Source organism: Jaculus jaculus, chromosome 7, assembly GCF_020740685.1.
Source record: "Jaculus jaculus isolate mJacJac1 chromosome 7, mJacJac1.mat.Y.cur, whole genome shotgun sequence".
In the NCBI taxonomy this organism is placed as follows: domain Eukaryota; kingdom Metazoa; phylum Chordata; class Mammalia; order Rodentia; family Dipodidae; genus Jaculus; species Jaculus jaculus.
Genome location: NC_059108.1, coordinates 54,804,609 through 54,828,837, shown reverse-complemented (window position 1 = coordinate 54,828,837; position 24,229 = coordinate 54,804,609). Strand labels below are relative to the sequence as shown.

Sequence of the window (24,229 nt, the reverse complement as noted above, 5' to 3'; positions counted from 1 at the left end):
TAGTTATGTTTTATTGTTTGTATGTATATAAAGCTTGTAGGAGGTTTTGAGGGCCATTTTAATGATTTTCTGGAGTGACTTTTTAAAATAATGACTTAATTTTTCACTTCAGATATTTGTTCAATATAAAAATTAAAGTGAAAATTGAAAACTCTAATTATAACACTAAAAAGTAACCAGACTAGGGTCTCACTGTAGCTCAGGCTGACCTGGAATTCACTGTGTAGTCTCAAGGTTGCCTCGAACTCATGGTGATCCTCCTACCTCTGCCTCCTGAGTGCTGGGATTAAAGGCATGCAGCACTGTGCCTGGCAATACATATTATTTTTTATTACATATATTATATACAAAACCTTGACAAACTTTGGTAACTGCATAATTGGAGATTGCTATGATTATTTGAAAATGTAAAGTTCTGCAAGGGGTAAATGATAATTTGATGTTAGTGAAAAATTGAGTGGATTTTTATAGAGTCACACTGAATTTATAATCATGTTATAATCTGGACTTTAGAGAAATCTTTGAAATTCACACATAAACTAATTTTTGTTTTTCTTTTTTTTTCTTTTTTTATTTTTTTGAGGTAGGGTCTCGTGCTAGCCCAGGCTGACCTGGAATTCATTGTGTAGTCACAGGATGATCTCGAACTCATGGTGATCCTTCTGCCTCTGCCTCCCAAGTGCTGGGATTAAAGGTGTGCACCACCACGGTCTTAATTTTTATTTTTCTTAACAGTCTTGTTTTTATAAACTTTTTTTTGTACTATACATCTTGGGTGTACTTGCTAATTCACTTATAATGGCTTTTTTATATCTGCTTTGTCTTTTTCACAGAATTTTGAAAGTTAAGATGCCTAAATATTGGGGTTGGGGAAATGGCTCAGCAGTTTAAGGTGCTTGGTTTCACAGTCTGTCCACCTGGGTTCAATTCCTCAGTTGCCCCTGTAAACTCTGACTGGCATTCATTTACAGTGGCAAGGGATCCTGGTGTGTCCATACACACATACACATGGCACACACACAGAAATAAATAAAAATTTTAGAAAGTAAAGAAAAAACACTAGTCAGTTAACTTGTATAGTTTAAATTAAATCTGTTTCTGGCAGCACTATATAGTTTTGAAACTGGGCCCAGATTTATGATGGTGGAAATGATGATCCTATCATTTAGTTAATATTCATCAATTGCTTATAACATGCCAGCTACCTGTGGATGCACTTTACTTGGATACAACATTATAGGTTTTGTTCTTATCCCCATTTCAAAGATAAGGAAATAAAAGCATAAGAGAATTAATTTGCCCTATATTTTGCAAGCAGTGGATGGCAGAGTTGAGGGCTACACTTAAACTCCCCAACATTAGAATCCATGCCCTTAGCTATGGAATTGTGCTTATCTTGTAAGAATGGTTAAAATGTATTGCTTTTGTTATTTAAACATATAGTTAATAATAATGAAAAATAGTTTTGTAATTTTCCTTAGTCATGTTGATTATAATATGGTCCAGGTATCTTTGCAGTGGGAACACTGGTGATTGAAGATTATTGAGTCTCAAAGTGTTTGGTGACCTACTTTACATCATATTGTGAAATAAATGACAGCCCATTGGTTTTAAGTTAGCATTTTAGAAAGTAATGAGTTTTGTTGTGGCATTTTCATACATGTCATTAAATTTTCTTCTTATCTATCTCCCTACCCTGTCCCACCTGCCCTTCCTCTTGTTGGTTCCCTTTCTTCCCCCCAAATAGTCCTACTTTAATATCACATGGATTCCATTCTTTTTTTTTAATAGTTGTATTTATTTGGGAGAAAGAGGGAGAGAGAGACAGACAGACTGAGAGCATGCCAGTGCCTCTAGCCACTGCAAACAAACTTCAGATTCATGTGCCCCCTTGTGCATCTGGCTTATGTGGGTTCTGTGGAATCAAACCTGGGTCCTTTAGCTTTGAGGCAAGTGTCTTAACCACTAAGCCAATCTCCGCCCATGCATTACACTCTTATTCCTCCATCTCCCCCTCTTCCCTTAAGATTGCTTTCTGTCCTCTCATGGTCTCCTTTCTAATTTTATGACCAACATGTTGGTTTTTATTCAGAATTAGTCAGACTGAAATTTAACATGCTAATATTGACTAGCTTGAGTTACAAGTTTAAACATCATTAGCTGGTTTCCAAAATTTCCACAAACTTGCAATCTTGGAAGTCCAATAAATGACAGGAATTTCTGTTTAAAGTATAATAACTAAGCTGTTTAAATGTTAGTTTCTAAAAAACATATCCAGTAGGTAGACTGTGAATTATAAAATATATTAAAGATTGGGGTCTCGGGCTAGAGAGATGGCTTGGTGGTTAAGCACTTGCCTGTCAAGCCTAAGGACCCCAGTTTGAGGCTTGATTCCCCAGGACCCACATTAGCCAGATGCACAAGGGCGCACACGTCTGGAGTTCCTCTGCAGTGGCTACAGGCCATGGTGCACCCATTCTCTATCTATCTGCCCCTTTCTCTCTCTGTCTGTCGATCTTAAATAAATAAATAAATAAATAAATAAATAAATAAAAGATTGGTGCCTCTTCTGATGTACTTGTATTTATATGCATCTGTTTGAAGCTGTGCTTGAGGAACTTGTTAACAGCGGACGCTTACGAGGCACTGTGGTTGGTGGAAGACAGGATAAAGCAGTGTTTGTCCCAGACATCTATTCCAAGACACAGAGTACTTGGGTTGATTCCTTTTTCAGGCAGAATGGCTATCTAGGTAACTATTTTTCATTTTCTTTGAAACTAAAATTTCTTTCTGTACTAACTGCTCCTTAGAAAGCACTGTACTAACCCAAGTTTACATGTACTTTCCATGTTGTTGACTAGCTTATAAGGGTTCCCTTTGACTATAATAGTAGTCACCTCAAACTCTGGGTCTTGGAACTGAGTTTAATTTAAGCATAGTTACCAAATGACTGAAATATTAAAATGCCAAAAGCTAAGCTGGGTGTGGTAGCGCTTGCCTTTGGTTCTAGTACTTGGGAGGCAGAGGTAGGAGGATCTCTGTGATTTTTAGTCTATCCTGAGAATACAGAGGGAATTCCAGGTAAGCCTGGGCTAAAGCAAGACCCTACCTCAAAAAAACAAAAAAAGAAAGGAAAGAGAACCAAAAGCTGTACTGTTAATACCTTCAAGTTATATTAAGATGGTATAAACTATAAGTATTTTTATATCTTAAAATAATTACATTATTATATTATCTTTATTATTTTATGAAGTTGTATTTTGTTACATCCTTTTAGAAATATTCATTGTCAACTTTGCACTACTCATTTTTATCAATGAATACTTCAGACACATCAAAGTTATTTTTATAAGTTGTGTTTCTTAGGTTGTATAATCATTTCAGTAGAGTAAATTCAGTCATTAAAACAATGGCCACTCAGAAAGAATGTAAGAGGAATGGTACCACTCCTTAAATACAACTGTCTGAACAGAATTTGGTCTCAATATCCAAGACCTCGCAGTGCCTAGGAATACCCACACAAGACCCTCATAATAGGAGAAAAAGATGATGACATCAAATTAAAAGAGAGACTAACGGAGAGAGGAAGGGGATATGACAGAGAGCAGAAGAAGAAAATGAGGAGGGGGGGAGGGAAATACCATGGTTTGTTGTCTATAAGCATAGAAGTTGTCAATAAAAACATGCATTTTTTTTAAATGACCACTTAATTTGATCAACTTTAAAACCCAATGTATAGCAGATTACATTCTCAGTATGAAATCTATAATAAAGAACATAAGCATATGCTAAGATACTGGGGTGTTGCTTATGTTTTCTTGATCTCTTTATAAGGACTTTTAATATCCTTAGTCACAGAGTAGGACTAGAACTTTGTTACAACTAGTAATCTGCTACTAAAACATTTTGTAGTATAAATTAGATTGGAGAATGACTTTGAATGTCTGATGGTGTATTTTGAATAATAAAGTTCACTTCTCTAGCTTTAATAAGCAAAACAAATTTCAGTTTTTATTTCTTAATTTGAACTATTACCATCTCTTTTACTCCCACTTGCGACTTGTGATTGTATTGTTCTGTCGTACTCATGTTTTCCTTGACCCTTCTTTGGTTGGAGATGGAGTCACACAGACTATATTCAAGAAGCAATAAAAATTTGAGAAGGTAACCAAGGAATAAGCTATAATACATTTTTGTGTCTTAGCCCTCAAAAGAATCTGGAATGCAGTGCATTTACAATCAGAATAGTTTGGGTAGTATATAATTTTTTTCCTAAGATTTCTGAAAGATGTGAATGACTGACAGTCCTGTTTAACTTTGCTATGTATTTCTAGAATTTGATGCTTTATCTAGACTTGGGATTCCAGATGCTATAAACTATATAAAGAAAAGGTACAGGAGCACACAGCTCTTGTTTCTGAAGGCAGCCTGCGTTGGTCAAGGACTTGTCGATCAGGTGGAAGCATCAGTAGAAGAAGCCATCAGCTCTGGAACGTGGGTGGATATTTCTGTAGGTTTTCTTTTTCTCTTTAATAATAAGTGATATTTTACTAGTATATGCCCATTTAAAAACTAGGATTTGTGTAGCTTAGTGTTTAAACTCTTGCTTATCATGTATATGGCCATTGGTTTCATCCTCAACACTGCCAGAAATAATTAAATAGTATATATAAAGATAAACTTGGCTTTAGAGGTGAATCTCTAGCTGTCACTGTTATAATAAGTGTATACAAATAAATATTTTTGAGACAGAGTCTCAAGAATCCCAGGCTGGCCTCAAATTCACTGTGTAGTTGAGGATGACTTTGAACTCCATTGTTTTTCTTTTTAAGACATGGTCTCATGCTAGCCTGGAAGTCACTCCAGCCCAAGTTGGCCTTGAATTCACAATGGCCTCCTAAGTGCTGAGAGGTTAAAGGAATGAGCCACCATGTCCAGCTGACTTTTAGCTTGTGGTCTTCCTTCCTCCTCTTCTCCAGTGCTGGGATTACAAGTATGTCCCACCATGCCCAGTCTGTGTGGGGCTGGAGATGGAACCCAGGGCTTCATTCATGGCAGGCAAGCACTCAACCTAGATATGTCTCCAACCCAAATAAAACAATCTTAATTTATTTATACGTACTTAAAGTCTTTCTAGCTCTTGAAAGTATGGTCTTTACATGTATATAATCAAATCCAGAATTCTATAGAACTCAAAACAAGTAAGAAAATAAAGCACTGATCAGTACTAATAGAGATATTGATGAGACTGTTCACAACTTTTATTTTTTTCATTTTTCAAGGTACGGTCTCACTCTAGCTCAGGCTGACCTGGAATTCACTATGTAGTCTCAGGGTGGCCTCGAATTCATGGCAATCCTCCTACCTCTGCCTCCCAAGTGCTGCGATTAAAGGTGTGCACCACCACACCCAGTTAAGGCTTTTTATTTTATCCAACCATTTTCAATTGTGTTGGCTGCCAGCATCGTGGAGTGTTTGTTTATCCCCTGTCCAGTCATCTCTGCTGATATATTAACACAGGCTGCTCTACCACATACCACAACCTACTTCAGTGTTGGCCTGCCCTTCATTAGGCCAAAGACAAGTGTAGGTAAAAATAAACAGAAGGCTAGTCTATCATCTTATAGTCAGAAGTAGAAAAACTTCCTGGATACAAAATTTCCCAAGGTATTTTTATCTATGTGACAAATTAAAGTACTTCTATGTGCCAGGTTCCATTCTCTGTATTGAGAATGTGGTAGACAATCAGGTTTCTGCTCTTGGTTTATGCACTTACCTTGAGGAGAGACTGTAATCAGAATAGTAATGCCAAGGAAAAGCCAAGGAGAAACCTGCAGATAAAGTTGTCAGGACTTACTGGTGGGTTGTAGATTTAATGAGAGGAATAGAGAGCTTTGTAGTTTTGGGTGCTTTGTGCAATTCCAGGTTCCTTTGTTAGGATATGAATGGTGAGATAAGATAGAAAGTACAATAAATGATTTCAGAGCTCAGGAATATGGCCAAACCAGAAATGCAGTTTAGGAGATTGTCATCATAAATATGGTTCTGAAAGCCACTGGGTTTAATGAGGTCACCTAGGGAGAACCTGTGTATAAAGACACATACAATCTCTGTTGTATTGCATTGCTACTTATTTTCATTTTGCTTGTACTTCTAGCCTCTGCTGCCTAGTTCTTTGTCAGTTGAAGATGCGGGCATGTTGCTCCAACAGGTGATGAGACCATTCAGCAAACAGACTTCTGCTGTAGTCTTTAGTGACACAGTTGTAGTCAGCGAAAAATTTATAAATGACTGTATAGAAATATTCAATGAACGGATGCACCAAAAAGCTGAAAAGGTATTCCATATTTCCTTTCTTCTACTAATCTTAGCAGTATTTTCATATTGTATCATGATGTTGTCTTCTGAAAAATTGGATAAGCAATCTGATGAAAAATGAGCATCAAGCCGGGCGTGGTGGCGCACACCTTTAATCCCAGCACTCGGGAAGCAGAGCTGGGGGAATCACTGTGAGTTCGAGGCCAGCCTGAGACTCCATAGTGAAATCCTGGTTAGCCCGAGCTACAGTGAGACCCTACCTTGAAAACTATAAAATAAAATAAAAAATAAAAAATGAGCATCAAACAACTTTTGCCTATAATGCATCATCTGTATTTCTTCTTTTATTTTTTCTTTTTTTCATTTTTGTCAAAACTTGTTAGAATTTAGAGAACTAATGTTATAAATTGAAATCGCATAAATGAAATTACATAATTTTTATTACTGAAATACACAAAAGTGTTATCTATATAAATGCACCCTGAACTGATGATGTGATTAGAGGAGCTTAAGGAAAGATAAGTGAGGACCATACTTTTAGTATAAGGTCTGTGCACATACACACACACACAATGTGTTTGCTACATCTGGCCTCATTAAGTTGGGGTATGTAAGCAGGATAACTTACTGTTCTTACTATCAGACTAGATTAAATATTTGGACACTGTATTTTGAGGCAGAAGTAACGCAAGTTCGATCTTCCTGTAGTCTTTTCCTAAAGTAAATTTAAAAAAAAAAAAAAAACTGTTCATCAATTTTCTTCCTTGCACTGTCTCCTGCCACAGAAATTGGTTCAGAAAAGGGTGATCTTCTTACACCTTGGATCATCAACATTCTAAGCATTGTTCTTTATGAAGCCCAAAAAGGAAACAATAGTATCTTTATCATAAAAATATAGTTTTGTCACAGACATTGTAGAACTTTCTCCATGAAAAAGGAAACTGTCTCTGATGTTGGAAAACACTGTTTGTTTTTAATTGTTAATACAAATTTTAAAAAGTGGAAATCATCAAGAACAAATTAATGGAACTATAAAAATTATAAAAATAAAAGGCAAGATAGATTTATTTCAGTTGATGTGTAACTCATGTGGTCATGTAGGTGATAGCAATTTCATTATCTTCCTTGTAATTTCAAGTCTTGTGCTACCAATGGACTTGGGAAACTCAAATAGAAAGTAGATACAGCCGGTTGTGGTGGCGCACGCCGGTAGGATGTTGCTGAAGAGGCAGAGGCAGGAGGATCAGGAGAAAGTAGATACAAAAAGCTAAGAACACCAGGGGAAGAGACTGAATTTTTTTGGCAAGGAGAAATAGCCTCACAGTGGAAGTTGTGAGGAAAAGCTTTACAGTTCATAGCAATGAAACAAAACAAGGGTAATTAGGATATGAGTGAGTATATATGCTACTTCTATGTATTTGAAATGCTACCTAGTTTTGCCTATTAAAAAAGTGTGTTTTATTTCAGGAAATAAAAAATAATCCAGTGTATTTAATCACTGAAGAAGATCTGAAACAAACTTCCATGTTAGAAAGTGTTAACACAAATAAGAAGGATAAAAAAGATGAGCGCAGGAGAAAAGCAACAGGTATTGACATTGACTCATTGAGAAGGCAGTTTCAAAGATGAGTTCCACTCGTGAGTGTGCATTATATGCAGGGCTTTCATTAGGGCACGTGCACACATGTATATACTGTGCTTTGATCATCTGCACCCTCCCTATTGCTCTTTGTTATTAAGGCCTCTTCTTTCCCCAATAACCAAAACTGCCCTGAATGTAACATATAATGCTGAAACTATCAGAATTTTAAACTCTGCTATAGATCCACAGAAACAAAAACAACCTAGTCCACATATGGAAACACACACATAGATCAAGTAGTGAATAGACATGCAACCCCAGCCAGCCCATTCTTGACTAAGAGACTCAAAACATGTCTTGGAAAATGACAGCCTCTTTGAGTTTTTGTGTGAACCTTGCACTTTACCCTTTGAAAGGCCATTTGTTTGATTGATTTGCTTTTAATTTTAACTGATAATCTGAATATTTTGCTAATATATTACATGTTAATTATGAAAATGAAATTTTATTTTGTAAAACTGAATTTCATAATTGTACCTACTTCCTGTTCTTCATTTTGAATTTTAAAACTGGCCAAGTTCACATTCACCTTAAGGCTTTTGTGCTAGCTGTTTCCTTCACTTGTATTGCTTTCTCCAAAATATCAGAAATTGAACTCCTCTAAGTGACATTTCAAATGTCGCTTCCTCAGAGACCTCCCTATTAACCTAGATTTGTTGGTTTAATGTTTGTTTGTTCCCTTCATCATTGAAACATATCACTTCACTGTGTTTTATACTTTGGAAACCATGCCCAGGGTTATATCTCTAGTGCCCATATACTTGGCATATTTTAAGTGGTTTATAAATATATATTGAATGAATGAGTCTCCCCCAATGAAACTGTATAGTTTAATTTTTTGTTTTGAATGTAGTCATTGAAAATCACTGTAGGTTGCACTTATATACTAGTAACTTATATTTGAGAAGTACATGTATTTCCCATGCTTTTCATACTTAGAACAAATTATTGATGCTATGTCAGGGTCAAATAAATTTGATATTCAGCATTTTTCTTTAGTAACTACAAATATTTCTAATATAATTAAAAACATAATTTTTGCTATGGAAATTCACTTCTTCTTTTAGATAGCTTTTGTTCTTCCAAAACCTTGCCTGCAAAATATCACAATGTCATTTTAAATTTTCTTTTTAGTCTTCAAAAATAAAAAACTTTATTTTCCTGGAAAAAAACTTTTATGGTTAAATAATATTTTCAATATATTTCAGTGCTTATTGTTCATTGCAATATACATACATCATTGTAAATCAATTTCCAATAGCAGGGTACTACCTCAATAATTTAACTTATATTTACAGTGTTTAAATCTGTTTGGTTTTTATTTTGTTTTGTTTTGTTTTTCAAGGTAGGGTCTCACTCTTGCTTAGGTTGACCTGGAATTCACTATGTAGTCTCAGGGTGGCCTTGAACTCAAGGTGATCGTCCTATATCTGCCTCCCAAGTGCTGGGATTAAAGGCATGTGCCACCACACCCCACTAAGTCTGGGTTGTTTTTTTTTTAAGTGTTTATAATCAACAGGTGATTAGTAATGTTTTTCTGTGTTGTGAGTTTAGTATTCATAAACATCTATTTAGCACCAATTATGTACTAAGCATTATTATATACCCCAGATAGAAACATTGAAGTGTGCTCCTTGCTTGAGGATCACAAACATGATCTGTGTCATTGGGTGTGTCAATATGTCTCTTCCAAGCATGGATAATAATCTTTCAGCCAAAAAGGCAAAATCAAGTAAATTTAAATATGGGAAGTACTGTGTTAGTGGGAGGAGATAACAGGAATGTATAAATAAAGATGGGAAGAAAAGATGGAGGAATGGATTTGGCTAAGAGGAAATGAGATTATAGGTACAGAAAAGAGAAAGAGGAGATTTTACTTAGTGCAAGCAGGCTATCATCAGAGGCTTGCTTAAGTACAAGAGATTTCATGTGTATTGTTTGGATTTATATTGAGTTGTTTATTGTCCTTTTACTCAATATAAAAGCTCAAACTTTAAAAGAATTGTAACAGTTTCTTTAGTTTGCCTTTTATTTTTCAGTTATAGAGTAAAATATAGTAGTACGATATCAATGTCTAAAAGTTAACTAGATTGTACCAACTAACGTTATTTCCACCAGAGGGCAGTGGAAGTGTCAGAGGAGGAGGTGGGAGCAATGCCAGAGAATACAAAGTTAAAAAAACCAAGAAGAAAGGAAGAAAAGATGAGGAAAGTGATGATGAGTCTCAGTCAGCCCATGTTGGTATGTAGCATTACTCTGTTGACCCACAATGGTATGTAGCTTTAGTTCTTTTTCTGTGTGTGTGATTTTTTTAGACGTTTGTCTGAATATGTATATAATGAAGTGTATGCACTTACAAGTATTCTGTTTTTTTAGCTTTTCAGGCCACGCTTCACAATATCAATACTAGATACCTCTTGTAATCAATGGCAGTTAGGTCCATTTTAAGTATTGTCTGTAACTGATCAAGCACAAACATTATTCTTGTAAAAAACCAATTGCCCAGTAATAAACCCTTGTGACATCTACAAAAATGCTTGATTCAAAGAGGGAACTGGTCAACCAAGGCAAAAGTACAGGAAAAAATGAAAAGTGGTAATACAATACTAGAAATAAAATTGGAATCAAACCAGGTATAGTGGCACACATATATAATCCTAGCCCATGGGAGATAGAAAAATCCAGAGATCCGGGTCAGCCTTGACTACATGAGACTCTGTCTCAAAGCAAAAATTTGGAATTAATCTTTATGCTGCAGTAATGGAAGGAATATGGACAGAAGAACTTAGTAATAGCCCACTTACTGACTGACATAAGTGGGGAAAATGATTGTGACAAAAAATGAAAATTTCTTAGAAAATGTAGGAGAAAAAAAATCACATTCAAAGAAACCTTGAAAATTTCTAAAGACATTAAAAGAGAATTTGTGGGCTGGAGAGATGGCTTAGCAGTTAAGCGCTTGCCTATGAAGCCTAAGGACCCCAGTTCAAGGTTCTCTTCCCCAGGACCCATGTTAGCCAGATGCACAAGGGGGCGCATGAATCTGGAGTTCATTTGCAGTGGCTAGAAGCCCTGGTGCATCCATTCTTTCTCTCTCTCTGCCTCCTTTTCTCTCTGTCACTCAAATAAAAAATAAAAAATATTTTTGAAAAAAGAGAATTTGTTTATTTAACTCTTACAACTTGCTAATTGCTATAACAGTTCTCATTGCTGTGTACAAATACTTGGCCAGAAGCAACTTATGAAAGGAAAAGGATTTAATTTGGTTTACCTTTCTAGATGGTAGCATTTTCTTGGTGAGAAAAGCATGGCAGGAACAGGAAGCCAATATTGCATCATCACATCAGTTCATCAGCTGGGAGGAAGTAGAGAGCAGTGACTGCTGAATGCTCAGCTAGCTTTCTGCTTTTTTACAGTCCAGGAACCCAGCCCATGGGATGGGGCCACCCTTACATAGGGAGGGTCCTCCCATCTCACCTAACCTGATCGAAAAATCTCTCATAGAGATGACTGGGAATTTGTTTCTGTGTTGATTCTAAATCCTATCAAGTTGACAACAAGAAATTAAGCATCTCAGTTACTTATATATAAGGGAAAGAATTAAATAAATGCATGCTTCCTTTCCCAGGCTAGTGTTCACTCTACAAGAGACATAATATCTTTTAAATAAAATTATATAATTTTACTTGTTGTTTAAAAAAAAGAATGAAACCATAATACTGCCTTCCTCCTTTTCTCCAACAAGAACAATGATCTGTGAGATTAATGTACCTCCTCTCTCACAGAGTTCAGTCTATTGAGCTACAGCTGGGAGATGCAGCTATCAAGTGATGTGGCTGTAGCTACAATGTCTGTCAATGGGTGATAACTCAGTTACTTATACAGTGTGCATCTGTGTGTGATAGCTCAGTCACTTTACAGTGTGTGCCTGTCTGTGTGTGATAGCTCAGTTGCTTATACAGTGTGTGTCTGTGTGTGATAGCTCAGTTGCTTATACAGTGTGTGTCTGTGCGTGATAGCTCAGTCACTTATACGGTGTATGTCTGTGTGTGACATCTCAGTTGCTTATATGGTGTATATCTGTGTGTGATAGCTCAATTGCTTAGGCTTTGCTTTAAATGTTCTAAGGTTGAAATCTCAATGTACAGAAAACAATGTTAAAGAAAAGTGTCTTCATAGAAATCATTCATTCCATTTATACTTATTTTAGGTAATATTGTGATGGTCTTATATGTGTTTTTACTTTTTGTGTGTGTGTTTATAAATCTTTTTAATCCCTAGATATACTGGGTATATGCCTGAAAAAAGACATTTTTTAAAAGTTGTCTTTCATATCTGTAATCTTAAAGAAATGAGGCATGTGATATTCCTTTTCTACATAGATTATTGAGGAACTGTAAAGGTAATAAAACCATTCTGCCTAAAACTGATTTCAGTACTTTTGAAAAACCATTGTGTTGTAATCTCTGAAATGGAGAATAAAATTAGGTTTTCAACTGAAATACACGATGAACTCGGTATGAAAAATTGTAGAAGGTATATACAACTCAATAACTTGTAAAGGCATGCAGGAGGCAAGCAGGGAAGTCGGGCCATTAATTGTGACATCAAGATTGAATATCAGATCTCAGAAAAGAAAAAATACTATACAGTGATTTCAAGTGCTTATATCTTTATTCATACTAAAAATTGATATTAAGCCATTATATTTTTATTGTTTCTCTTGTAGAATCAGTAATCTAATTTAACTGGAAATAATCACTTTTATAAAATGTTCAACTTTACAGTTTCTAATGGAGATATCTAACTGTCTTTACTACCCACACTTTTCCAAGTAAGTGGGTGGCATTACATTTCCTCAATTAACAATTATTTTGTGACATTAGCTGCATATACATTATTAATATTGAATAATTTTTGTAGAAACAAAAATACTCATCTGTGTCTTTCCAAAAAGACATATTTTGCTTAAATATTCCATTAGAGTTGTGGTTTATATGATTGTTACCTTTCTGAAGATTGTAAATTCCAAGAATTACTTGATTTTAATAAATATTCACTTTTATAAAGAAGGAAATTCTGCTTACTGTCTGTTGTTGAACAAGGAAAAAATTATCCTTTCCTAAAAGATTATCTTAAATCCACTTGATGTTTTCACATCCAGGTGTTTACTCATACACATTACATGAGGGTAAAATTATCTTTTCTCTAATTGCCTTATAGCAAAGATTTATCTTAGGTTAGAAAGTAATCATTTAAAGGAAATTCTGCTGACCCTACTATTTATCCTGTTTTAAAAATCAATATTATTAGATACTGCTCTTAACATTAACCTTTTTTTTTTTTTTTTTTTTTTTTTTGCTTGTGTGTGGTATATGCATATGTATGTACTTTGTGCCACCCCGTATGCTCATCTGGGGCACATGAATTCACCTAAGGTTGCTAGAACAAGCATCAGTTGTGCAGTTCTGTCACTCTTCAACCTGTCTTTTATTTATTTGAACCAGTCTCTTACTGGCACTAAAGCTTGTGTGATTGTTAGATCTTTGCTCCCTTACTCAACTAGGATTACAGACACACATGGCCATGCCCAGCTGGTTATATTGATGCTAGGTTTCTCAGGCCAACATGCTTGCACAGGAAATGCTCTTAAACACTGAGTCTTCTTTCCAGCCCGACATTACCAATTTTGTGTACATAAAAACAGCCTGAGCCTCTGGGTAGATTGAGTGCATGATCATATGATTGAATGTCTTAATACCTCATCTGTTTTAATCTGCTTAGCATTTTGTTTGCTTTTCCCATTGCTCCTGTCTGATACAGGAAAGAAGATGCCAGAGGTCACATTCATGTTCCAAGATGAGATTGAAGATTGTTTAAGAAAACATGTGCAAGATGCCCCTGAGGAATTTATTTCTGAACTTGCTGAATTCCTAATAAAGTAAGTATAAGACATTTTTCTTTCCCATTTATAATAGAAATAACAGTTTTCACCAACATCAAAAACATGTGTTAGGATTTGGGGTTTTGTTCATTTTTTGTTTTAAAGCTTGGAACTTAACTGAAATTCCAGATCATGCCTATAGAGGCAATTCATTTAAACAGTTAAAAAGTGCTTTGTATAAACAGATACAAATAGCAACAGAAAGAACCTTTAGAGATGTCCTCTTTCACAGATGTTGTAGTCTTGGGTCTTGGTTGGGACTGATCTCTTACACAGCACAAAAAAACTCAAGAAGTAAAAAATTCTTGCTTTTAAGAAGAAATAACAACCTCAAAGAGAGTAAGTTTTTAGACAGTACTTCCTTATATATGAGTTACGCTAACTTCACATACAAAAGTAAAAGAAATAACTTGACCATTATTAACCAGACCAACACGTGAATCTGCATAAATACAATCTGGGAACCCAGTGATTTGAAGTTTTTGATTTTAAAAATAGAGCTTTTGTAGTGAGAAGGGTTTTTTTTAACAAAAGTAAACATTTTTGAACATAAGTATATTATAGAAATATTTTTTCACATGTAAAAGTATGAAATAATTATGACTATTTATGTGCCATTGTTTTCTAAACTGTTGTAAACTGAGCACAAAGGAATTTTTAATGCATTATCTTAATAGTGCTTTAGAAATTGAGTTTTGGGCTGGAGAGATGGCTTAGCAGTTAAGTGCTTCCTTATGAAGCCTAAGGACCCCCGTTCAAGGCTCAATTTCCCAGTACCCATGTAAGCTACATGCACAGGTGGCACATGCATCTGGAGTTCGTTTGCGCTGGTTGGAAGCCCTGGTGTGCCCTTTCTTTCTTTCTTTCTTTCTTTCTTTCTTTCTTTCTTTCTTTCTTTCTTTCTTTCTCTCTCTCTCTCTCTCTCTCTCTCTCTCTCTCTCTCTCTCTCCCTCTCTCTCTCTCTGTCACTCTCAAATAAATTAATTAATTAATTTTAAAACAGAAATTGAGTTTAAAGTTGTCATTACTGACAGGAACAGATTTTTGTTACACTAATCTCCAAATTATCTTTAAGCCTATGTGTTGGGCTGAGGAGATGTTTCAGTGAGTTACTGTGCCTGATGCAAGCATGAGGGCCTGAAAGAGCCTAAGAGCACCAGAATTCAATTCCCCATGAACCACACAACAGCTGGGCGTGGCCACACACATCTGTAACGCTAATCCTGAGGAAAGTTAAGACCAGAGAAGCACTTGGACTCACTTAAACCATAGCTCCTTATTTGGGGCAAGACACCATTTTAAGGAAATTTGCAGATGAACAAGAGAGGAAGGATGCCCAACAGTCACTGACTTCCAAGTGTCTGCACATAACACACGCCTTAGCACACTTATTACACATGTGAGTGTTCATTACTGCTCTTTGTTATCTTTAGAGCAATGCTTTTAAATACTTACTAACTGAGAAAAATATACATGTAAGTTATAATTCCTCAGACTGAGGAACAAATTCTTAGTGAACTTATCTCCAAACCTATTATTAGCATTCAAAAATTAGGTTATATTACACTGTTTTTCAAGCAAAATTGTTTTTGTTTCCCTTCTCCCCTTCCTCGTCTCTCTTTTTCCCTTCTCACTTTGTGCTGTCATGACAGGTTTTCCACATTTTATTGGTTGGGAAAATAGAGTTCTTACATCACTAAAAGGAAAGTCTCTTGTCTCCATAAGCAACTATGCCATAATTGTTTGTCTTGCACTCAGGCCTCTTAACAAGACTTACTTTGAGGTAGTACGATCAGTGTTCATGTCTTCAACTACTGCTTCTGGAACTGGCAGAAAACGCACAATCAAAGACTTACAAGAAGAAGTTTCAAACCTATACAATAATATTAAACTGTTTGAAAAAGGGATGAAGTATTTCGCAGGTATATTTAATATTACTTTATTCATTGAGTCTCATGCTTCACAGAGGAAATTAGCCTGAATAAAGTCCCTTTCTTTTCCAGATGACACACAGGCTGCGCTGACCAAGCACTTGCTCAAGACAGTTTGCACAGATGTCACTAACCTCCTGTGTAACTTCCTGGCTGCAGATCTGATGATGGCAGTAGGTGACCCTGCAACCATCACAAGTGAGGTGTGTGTGAGTGATGATTTGGAACTTGATATCACTGGAGTCTGAGAATGCTTTTTATTCTCTTTCACTGTAATCATTTAAAAAGAGGGCTGGAGAGATGGCTTAGCGGTTAAGCGCTTGCCTGTGAAGCCTAAGAACCCCAGTTCGAGGCTCGGTTCCCCAGGTCCCACGTTAGCCAGATGCACAAGGGGGCGCACGCGTCTGGAGTTTGTTTGCAGAGGCTGGAGGCCCTGGCACGCCCATTCTCTCTCTCTCCCTCTATCTGTCTTTCTGTGTCTGTCGCTCTCAAATAAATAAATAAAAAATTTTTTAAAAAAAGGATTGTAGATTTTTTTTTAAGAAAAGTATCAAGGCTGAATAGATGGCTTAGCGGTTAAGCGCTTGCCTGTGAAGCCTAAGGACCCCGGTTCGAGGCTTGATTTCCCAGGACCCACATTCGCCAGATGCACAAGGGGGCGCACACGTCTGGAGTTCGTTTGCAGTGGCTGGAGGCCCTGGTGCATCCACTCTGCGCGCTCTCTCTCTCTCTCTCTCTCTCTCTCTCTCTCTCTCTCTCTCCCTGCCTTTCTCTCTGTGTCTGTTGCTCTCAAATAAATAAATAAATTTTTTTTAAAGTATCAGAATTTTTCAGAAAATATGAAAGATGTTTAGAAGAAAAAACATCTAAAGATCTTTTTTTAATATTTAATTTATTTGAGAAAAAGAAAATAGCCATGCTAGAGCCTCCAGCCACTGCAAACAAACTCCAGATGCATGTGCAACCTTGTGCATCTGGCTTACATGGGTCCTGAGTAATTGAAACTGGGTCCTTTGGCTTCACGGGCATGCACCTTAACTGCTAAGCCATCTCTCCAGCCCAAAATCTAAAAATCTTACTTAACTCAGGTATACTACAATAAATATATAGTTGTTAGCAGGATTTGTTTATATAACCAATCCACTAAAAGTAAAGATATTAATACACAAGGTTAATTATATCATAAACATGATTTTTTTCTGAGTATTTTTGTCTGTCTCCCCTTTTCCTATGAATTTGTTACTTCCTTGACAATCTGTTCAGTTTCTTTATTGTCCCAGTCATTTTTATTTGATGGCACTATCTCATTTAAATATTTAGATAAAGTCAAGTTCTGTCTGATTTTTTTTTAATTGCTATCTCAAACTAAATCCAAAGGTGATCTCTTTCCACTTGCAATATGTGATAGTGTGTGGCTCCTGCTTGGAGGAAGAAAAGTCCACTCTATTCCTAAGGTGACAACAAATATCTCTCCTTTACTCCCTCTCCTTCTACATCCTTGGTCCACTTACAGCTGGAAATACGGGAAAAAGTGAGGACATTCAAAGGTCTGCACATGACTGACTGGCTTTGAACAAGGTGAATCCCAGTCAATCTAATGCTTATGGCCAAAAGCACTGTGGTTATTGCCACACAGGTGGCATGAGTTGTTTTCTTGGGGTGTTTTTAATTTTATGTAACTCTCATAGTAAAGACCAACCCCAAACAAGTACAATTGTTTTTCGCTCTTACTACAACAAAGTACTGGCCTCCTTCTTTTTCCAACAATTCCCAACTATCTGGAAAGTTCCAGTTTCCTGTACCAAGTTCTTTGTAAGAATTATGGGCAAACTCGCTTCATTCTCTTAGCAGAACCACAGAAATACTGATGGGAGGTGAGGCCAGGAGGCACTTCATAGCCTGTGTTTCCCCAAGCACAGACACTATCCCCTTTACTTCCTGCTGCCAAGTCATTATATTATAGCTGGTTCTTCCCAAATTTTGTGTTAAAAGAAACTGGCTATGGTATGTAATGTTTCCAAACTTCACAGGATACTTATCTGTGGAGAAAGATGCTGAAAGTTCTTTATACCATACACCATAAGAAGCTGATGAAAAAAATGTAGGAGGATAAGCAGCCTTGCCTAAGGGTGAGCAGCTGAGAAGAAATGCCCTTTTAGAATTCAAGCTGCACTGGGAGAGTTACAGCACCATGCCACAGGCTGGGTACATGGTGGGGTCCCAAAGCCAGAGTGAGAGAGGCTCTGGAAATCTGAAGAACACAGGCAGTTTCTTGTTTTTTATAAGTTTTGGGGAGAGGAGGAAAGTTCTGCTCTGTGTGATTGGACATATGCCAGGAGCCAGAGGCACTAGTAGGACTCAAGTCAGGAACTTTGATGGCCTTGGGTTTCCCTAGCATCAACACTATAGTGTATTGCCTCTCCATTTAGCCTTGGTCTTGGGAAGTGAGAGGACTTGTGTTTACATCTGTGCTCTAACAAGAACCACAGAATAAGAACACAGGTGTCCTTACTTCAGCCATCCCTAATCTTGGAATGAATGAGGGGTGACCACATCATGGCTTCTCAGCTGCACTGGGGAGAGAATAGCACTTCTTTCCACCCCAGTGGGAAGCGAAGGAAGCAGTCTCTTACCCCAAACAAAGGCCAGGGACTTTCTAGTGTGTCTCTTATGCTGCTGGAGGACCACAACTGCATCTAGCCATTCTGGTTAATTGTTGGCTTGCTCTCTGATTTTATTTTTAAACATAATTTTGTCCCTGGTTTGAAATCTAAAGTTGAAAAACAAAAACAAAACTGTTAAGTTATACTTAGCATTCTGTTACAGTGCTAAATATATGGTATTTGTTTGCTCTTGTAGGCACTATGTATCAGAGACATAATGCCAGAGCTGAAGAGATGGCTTAGTGGCTAAAGGAGCTTGTCTGCAAACCCTAAGAACTCACATTTGAGTCTCCAGGACCCACATAACTAGACGTGCAGTGACACAAGTGTGCAATGTTGCAAGTGTGCCACAGGGGGTCACATATGTCTGGAGTTTATTTGCAGTGGCTCAAGGCCCTGGCATGCCCATTCATTCATTCATTCCCTCCCTCTCTCTCTCTCTCTCAAAATAAAAATGCCTAAAGATATTTTTTCTTACAGATAAGGAAAAAAATTATAAGCAAATTACCAGAAGAAACCAAAGTAGCTCTCACAAAACTCCACAACTGTCTGAATGAAAAAGTGAGTAGACTAGTTAGTTACTATAGCTACAGCTTTATGCTATAAAGCTCTTTAGTCAGGTTTTATCAGAATATGGTAAACCTAACCTAAAGTAAGCATTCTCTATTCAGATACATTCTGGGTGGTTAAGGGGAGAGGAAGGTGGGAGCACTTAACATTTTTAACTATAAATCCCAATTTCTGTAAGCCAAAATGGTTTTGTTTTAAATTATATTTGGGGTATAAAATTATAGAACAGTATTGCATGGCTATATCTCAGGCACCTGCATCTGAAAGTCAACTATTGTATTAAATATTTTCAGAGCATAGAAGACTTTCTTTCCTGTCTGGATTCTGCAACAGAAGCTTGTGATGTTATGGTGAAAAGGGGAGATAAAAAAAGAGAAAGGTGACGTTGCATTATTCTATGTTATTATTACTCCTATCTACAAAGGATTTTATTTCTGAAATTTGAATATGAGTGTGAATCTTGCACAGAGAGCTGTATGTATTTTGTTTTTATTTACTTATTTATTTTGAAGTAGAGAGAGCTGTACTTAAATGTCTGTAAACCTTTAAGCAAAATCAGTCTTAAACAGTTAGATATTTCTTGGACCTTCTTGGTAATATAACCAAGATCCCTAAGCCCATAGTTGATTAAACCTTAGACTTACTAGCATTGGAAACTTTCTTACAGAAAAACCCTACATAACTTAGTACAGTTCCGTATGATTTCCAGCAACTTAAAACAAAAAGCATACTTTTGAGTACCCCTGCTCTATAGCTTTGTAATTTTCTGGCATACTACTCTACACATTTCAGATAAATTTATTAATATGTGTATATCACATTTAAAGAATTTCTTAAAATTTATAGAATTGGGTCATTAAAGTAGAGAAACTAAAAAGTGAATATAGATGTAAAAAAAAAAAAAAGACATAAAATGTTGAATTCTTATTGAAGTGACTTTAATTTGGTTTTAGGCAGATCTTATTCCAGCACCGACAGGCACTGACTGAACAGCTGAAGGTCACAGAAGACGCTGCTCTTATCCTGCACCTCACATCTGTGCTGTTATTTCAGTTCTCCACCCACAGCATGCTCCACGCACCTGGAAGATGTGTCCCACAGATCATTGCTTTCCTTAACCATAAAATTCCAGAGGTACACATGTTTATTATATTGGAAAATTCCAGAGGTACTACATTGGGCATTTTTTAAGCTTTTAGACTTTGAATATTCTGAGTGAATAGATATGAATCATTGCCAACACTCTCAGGCCAATAACAAAACCAAAAAATAACTAAGCAACAATAACGAAAAATGTTAGCATCTTATGCCTGCTTTCAGGAATTGGAACTGTCAATTAGGCAATTGACGCTTTCCACACTCACAGACATTGTTCAATAGTGATAACCACCTTTGGTGTGTCTGTCAGACCAATTCTACTTCATCTGTTCCACAGGGTGCTGAATTGCATTTGGTACATTTTCCCCTTTCTCTTCACAGGATCAGCATGCTCTTTTGGTAAAGTATCAAGGCTTGGTTGTGAAGCAGTTAGTCAGTCAAAGTAAGAAGACTGGGCAAGGAGAGGATCCCTTGAGTGATGAGTTCGACAAAGAACATGACAACACCAATACTACTCGGAAAGAGCTTCAAGAACTTTCTGTATCCATTAAGGACCTTGTTCTGAAATCTAGGAAAACATCTGTGACAGAGGAGTTATAATCCTCTTTACTTTTGTTATATAGTGAGCATTTTCCTCCAAAGTTAAAGGTGAAGTCAACAGAAATAGTTACCACATTCTTTTGTCCCCTATTGACCCTTCCCCATACAATCCAAATAAAACAGCAGCATTGTATTAAATGTAAGTCTTATAAAGATGTGAATTTTTGTAAGTTGGGTTCTCCATGAAAGACTTTTTTTCATAAAAATTCCCTATAATTCTTATAAAACTTTTTCACAAAGTTCTAGAACACTTTACATGTTAGTTTTATTTTTTTCTAGATGTTGAAAAAGAATAAAAAGTACTGGTTTGCTGTTTGATTTCTAAGGGAAATTCTTACATACATTTAAAAAGAAACTTAAAATGTGGTCTTTTTTAAGAAAAAAAGAAAAATACCTTTGGTATATTAGAGATAAAAATGAATCAGGAAGTTTATTTTTAAATCAACAGAAAAATTCTTTAAAAGTAAAAGAAATTTTCAAAATTTACTTTTACTACTGAACCCTGGCCCTTACTGCTGGTATTAGAGGCCTCTGCGCCAGTTTATAGGACTACAGCAGGATGCAGAGGAACCTGTGAGCTGTGCTTGCTGCAACAGCAAGATTGGAACTGAGATTTAATTCTGTACGCATTATTCTTTATTACAATGACCAGAAATACAAAGATTTTTATCTGGTTAATCCAGTTTACATTTCTAAATTTGTTGTTTTTAATCTTAGCAGCTGTGCTAACCCTTAAGAACCTGCCTGACAGATAATTAGACTGCTCTTTTCTAATGAACAGAGGATCTATAAGTGCATTTAAATTATGGAAACTTTTTTTTTGTCAAAAACAGAATGTTTATAAAAAGATAAGTATTCTTCTTTTCTAAGATTATTAGTTTAAAGTAACTAAAATTCCTTGGCATGATCACTTAAACCAAATAAGTGTTAAGTGACATTATTTATCAAAAAAGAATTAACATTTTGATTGTAATAATAAGTTAAATCTCAAATACTGATTCTGTTTTATGTAATTCCTTACATGATATATGAATGTTATAATGTTATTAAGAATGTTATAGTTTGATGAGACTGCTCAGTGGTTAAGGCACTTGCCTGCAAAGCCTAATGACCCGGATTCAGTTCCCCAATACCCACATAAAGCCAGATGCATGAAGTAGCACATGCATCTGGAACTTTTGGCAGTGGTTGGAAGCCCTGATCTTCCCATTTTCTCTGTTTCTCTTCTCTCTTTCTGTGCTTGTAAATTAATAAATAAATAAAAATATTAAAAATAAAGTACAATGTTATATTTTCAAATATTTAAATGCAAAAGTAAGACTACCTCTTTTTTTTTCCTTTTTAGTGTCAATTTTGCTTAAAAGTAATTTCTGTCTGAGTTTTTTTTTTTTTTTTTAACTTGATGATAGGACTGTAACATAAATATGTTTTCCCTAGAGTATGTGTATGCTGTCATCTAAACAAAGGAGGAAGATGGTGAAGCCTCTGTGGCTACAGATTCCTCATTTATGTTCCAGCAGATACCAAAATCATCCATATCTGTGTCAAACTCAATCATAGAAAATAAATAGATGATAAAATAAAATCATTCTGACTTAAATAAGATAGAAGATATGGTAAAAAAAAATTAAATTTTGTCTTTGTATTTTCTTTCATTTATCAAAATAGTTCTTATGTTTCCATAGTAAATAAAGAAGTATTTATCATTTTTGTAAATAAAGTTAACTGATTTCATATATGAAGACTCAATTTCATTACTAAAGTTAAAATTTTAAAATATTTACAGTCATAATAATGGCCATGCTTATGAATATTAAAATTGCCTATTTTATTAAATTTTATGTACTTTAAAGCTTTGATTGTTTTGATTAATATGGAAATTAATTGACAAACATTAAGGGTATTGGAAAACTTACCCATTTGCTTTTGCAGTGGTAAAGGAAACCTACTCCTGGCCATCCAAAAGATGAAGTGAATGGTCTCACACCCTAGCTATGTGAAATAGCTAATGTAAAGAACAAAGGAGTACCTTTCCCTTCCTTATCTTCCCCCAACTGAAGAGCCCTATAAAGCCCACTATCTGTGCTCCTCTCTTGTGAGCCAGCCTGGTGGCTTGTGTTTTTTTCCAAATAAAAGCTTTCATCTTTGCCTCAGAGTGGTTTCTGTGATCTTGGTCACTCCCGAACCTTACACTAACTTGATTCCCAAGTACTCATGTAAGCCAGATGCACAAAGTAGCACGTGTGTCTGGAGTTCATTTCCAGTTGTGGAAGGACCTGGCATGCCCATACTCTTTCTCTGTATCTCTGCTGGCAAATAAATATTTTTTTCAAAGAAACTAATTCAAGAGGCTGGGAAAATGGTTTTGGATTCAACTGAGGACCACTGCATAAATGAAATGGAGAGCAATCGGGAAAGATATCCAACATCAACCAGGCTTCCTCTAGTTTCGTACCATGACATCATACTCCCTCTTTGCCCAGTCATAATCACAACTGTTCACTATTCAGCACACAAAGGCATAAAAATACATATAATGGGCTGGAGAGATGATGGCTCAGTGCTGCAAGACCTGACCACCTGGGTTTGATTCCCCGCTGCCCACATAGGCAAGATGCACTATGTGGTATGTGCATCTGGAGTTCCTTTGCAGTGGCTATAAGCCCTGGTGTGCCTGTATTCATTTATTCTCTCTCTTCCTTTCTACAAATAAGCACTTAAAAATACATATAAGTACTTCTTCTGTGTACTTATTTCTGAAGTCCATATCATGTCAAACTTAGCACATTTATGTTTCCCCATTAATTTGTCTTTTGTCATAGGTCCCTCACCCATGAACCTAAAATGGAAAAGAAATGTTCCTCATATGACTTTGCATGTGGTCTTAGCTTTCTAATAATGTGTATTTTATGATAACTGAAACTACATGCAAACATTTACACAAACATCTAAGCATTTCCTTATGTACTTAACATACATATATAACATTCAAAAATAAAGTGTGTAGTCACACACACATTTGGGCTATGGATATCTCAGATTGCAAATAATTTTGTTTTATATTTCTCAATTCTTCAGATTTTCTGCAAGATGCATTTTTATAATTCAGTAATATTTTTAAAGTAAACATTGCTGTATAGCAATGTAAAGGACAAAGGAGAACCATCCTGGAGCACATGCAAATTGTTTTTATGGCTGATAAGATAATTCATCTGAAAAATGTGAGGGCTAGAATTCACAAATGTTGATAAATTGGAGGTGTCCTTTAGTAAAGTAGGCAAAACACAATTGGAAACATTGGAGGCAGGTAGAGAGTAAGGGAAGTTGAGAGTCATAGTAACGGTGGATGACTGCCATGCCTGATGCCAGGCACACAGAAAACTGGTAGGAATATGATGGTTTTGCTTTGGGACTAAGACAGCTTCAGGCCTGTAGACAAAGATTCCAAGAATATTACAAAAGC

The 24,229-nt window shown here is 36.1% G+C and overlaps 1 protein-coding gene across 2 annotated transcripts in view; it reads left to right on the top strand.

The window, feature by feature from the left end:
• Ufl1 (UFM1 specific ligase 1) overlaps positions 1-20,909 on the top strand; it is a 45,583-nt gene extending 24,674 nt beyond the window's left edge. For both annotated transcript variants that reach the window (XM_004663648.3, XM_045154992.1), the window contains exons 8-19: positions 2,605-2,751; positions 4,335-4,510; positions 6,158-6,337; positions 7,786-7,906; positions 10,079-10,201; positions 13,784-13,901; positions 15,663-15,826; positions 15,908-16,038; positions 18,979-19,059; positions 19,362-19,447; positions 20,022-20,202; positions 20,548-20,909. In XM_004663648.3, the coding sequence (XP_004663705.1) occupies positions 2,605-2,751; positions 4,335-4,510; positions 6,158-6,337; positions 7,786-7,906; positions 10,079-10,201; positions 13,784-13,901; positions 15,663-15,826; positions 15,908-16,038; positions 18,979-19,059; positions 19,362-19,447; positions 20,022-20,202; positions 20,548-20,766 (1,727 nt within the window). In that variant the 3' untranslated portion in view covers positions 20,767-20,909. The remainder of the gene's footprint in view (positions 1-2,604; positions 2,752-4,334; positions 4,511-6,157; positions 6,338-7,785; positions 7,907-10,078; positions 10,202-13,783; positions 13,902-15,662; positions 15,827-15,907; positions 16,039-18,978; positions 19,060-19,361; positions 19,448-20,021; positions 20,203-20,547) is intronic.
• The last annotated feature ends 3,320 nt before the right edge of the window (positions 20,910-24,229 follow it).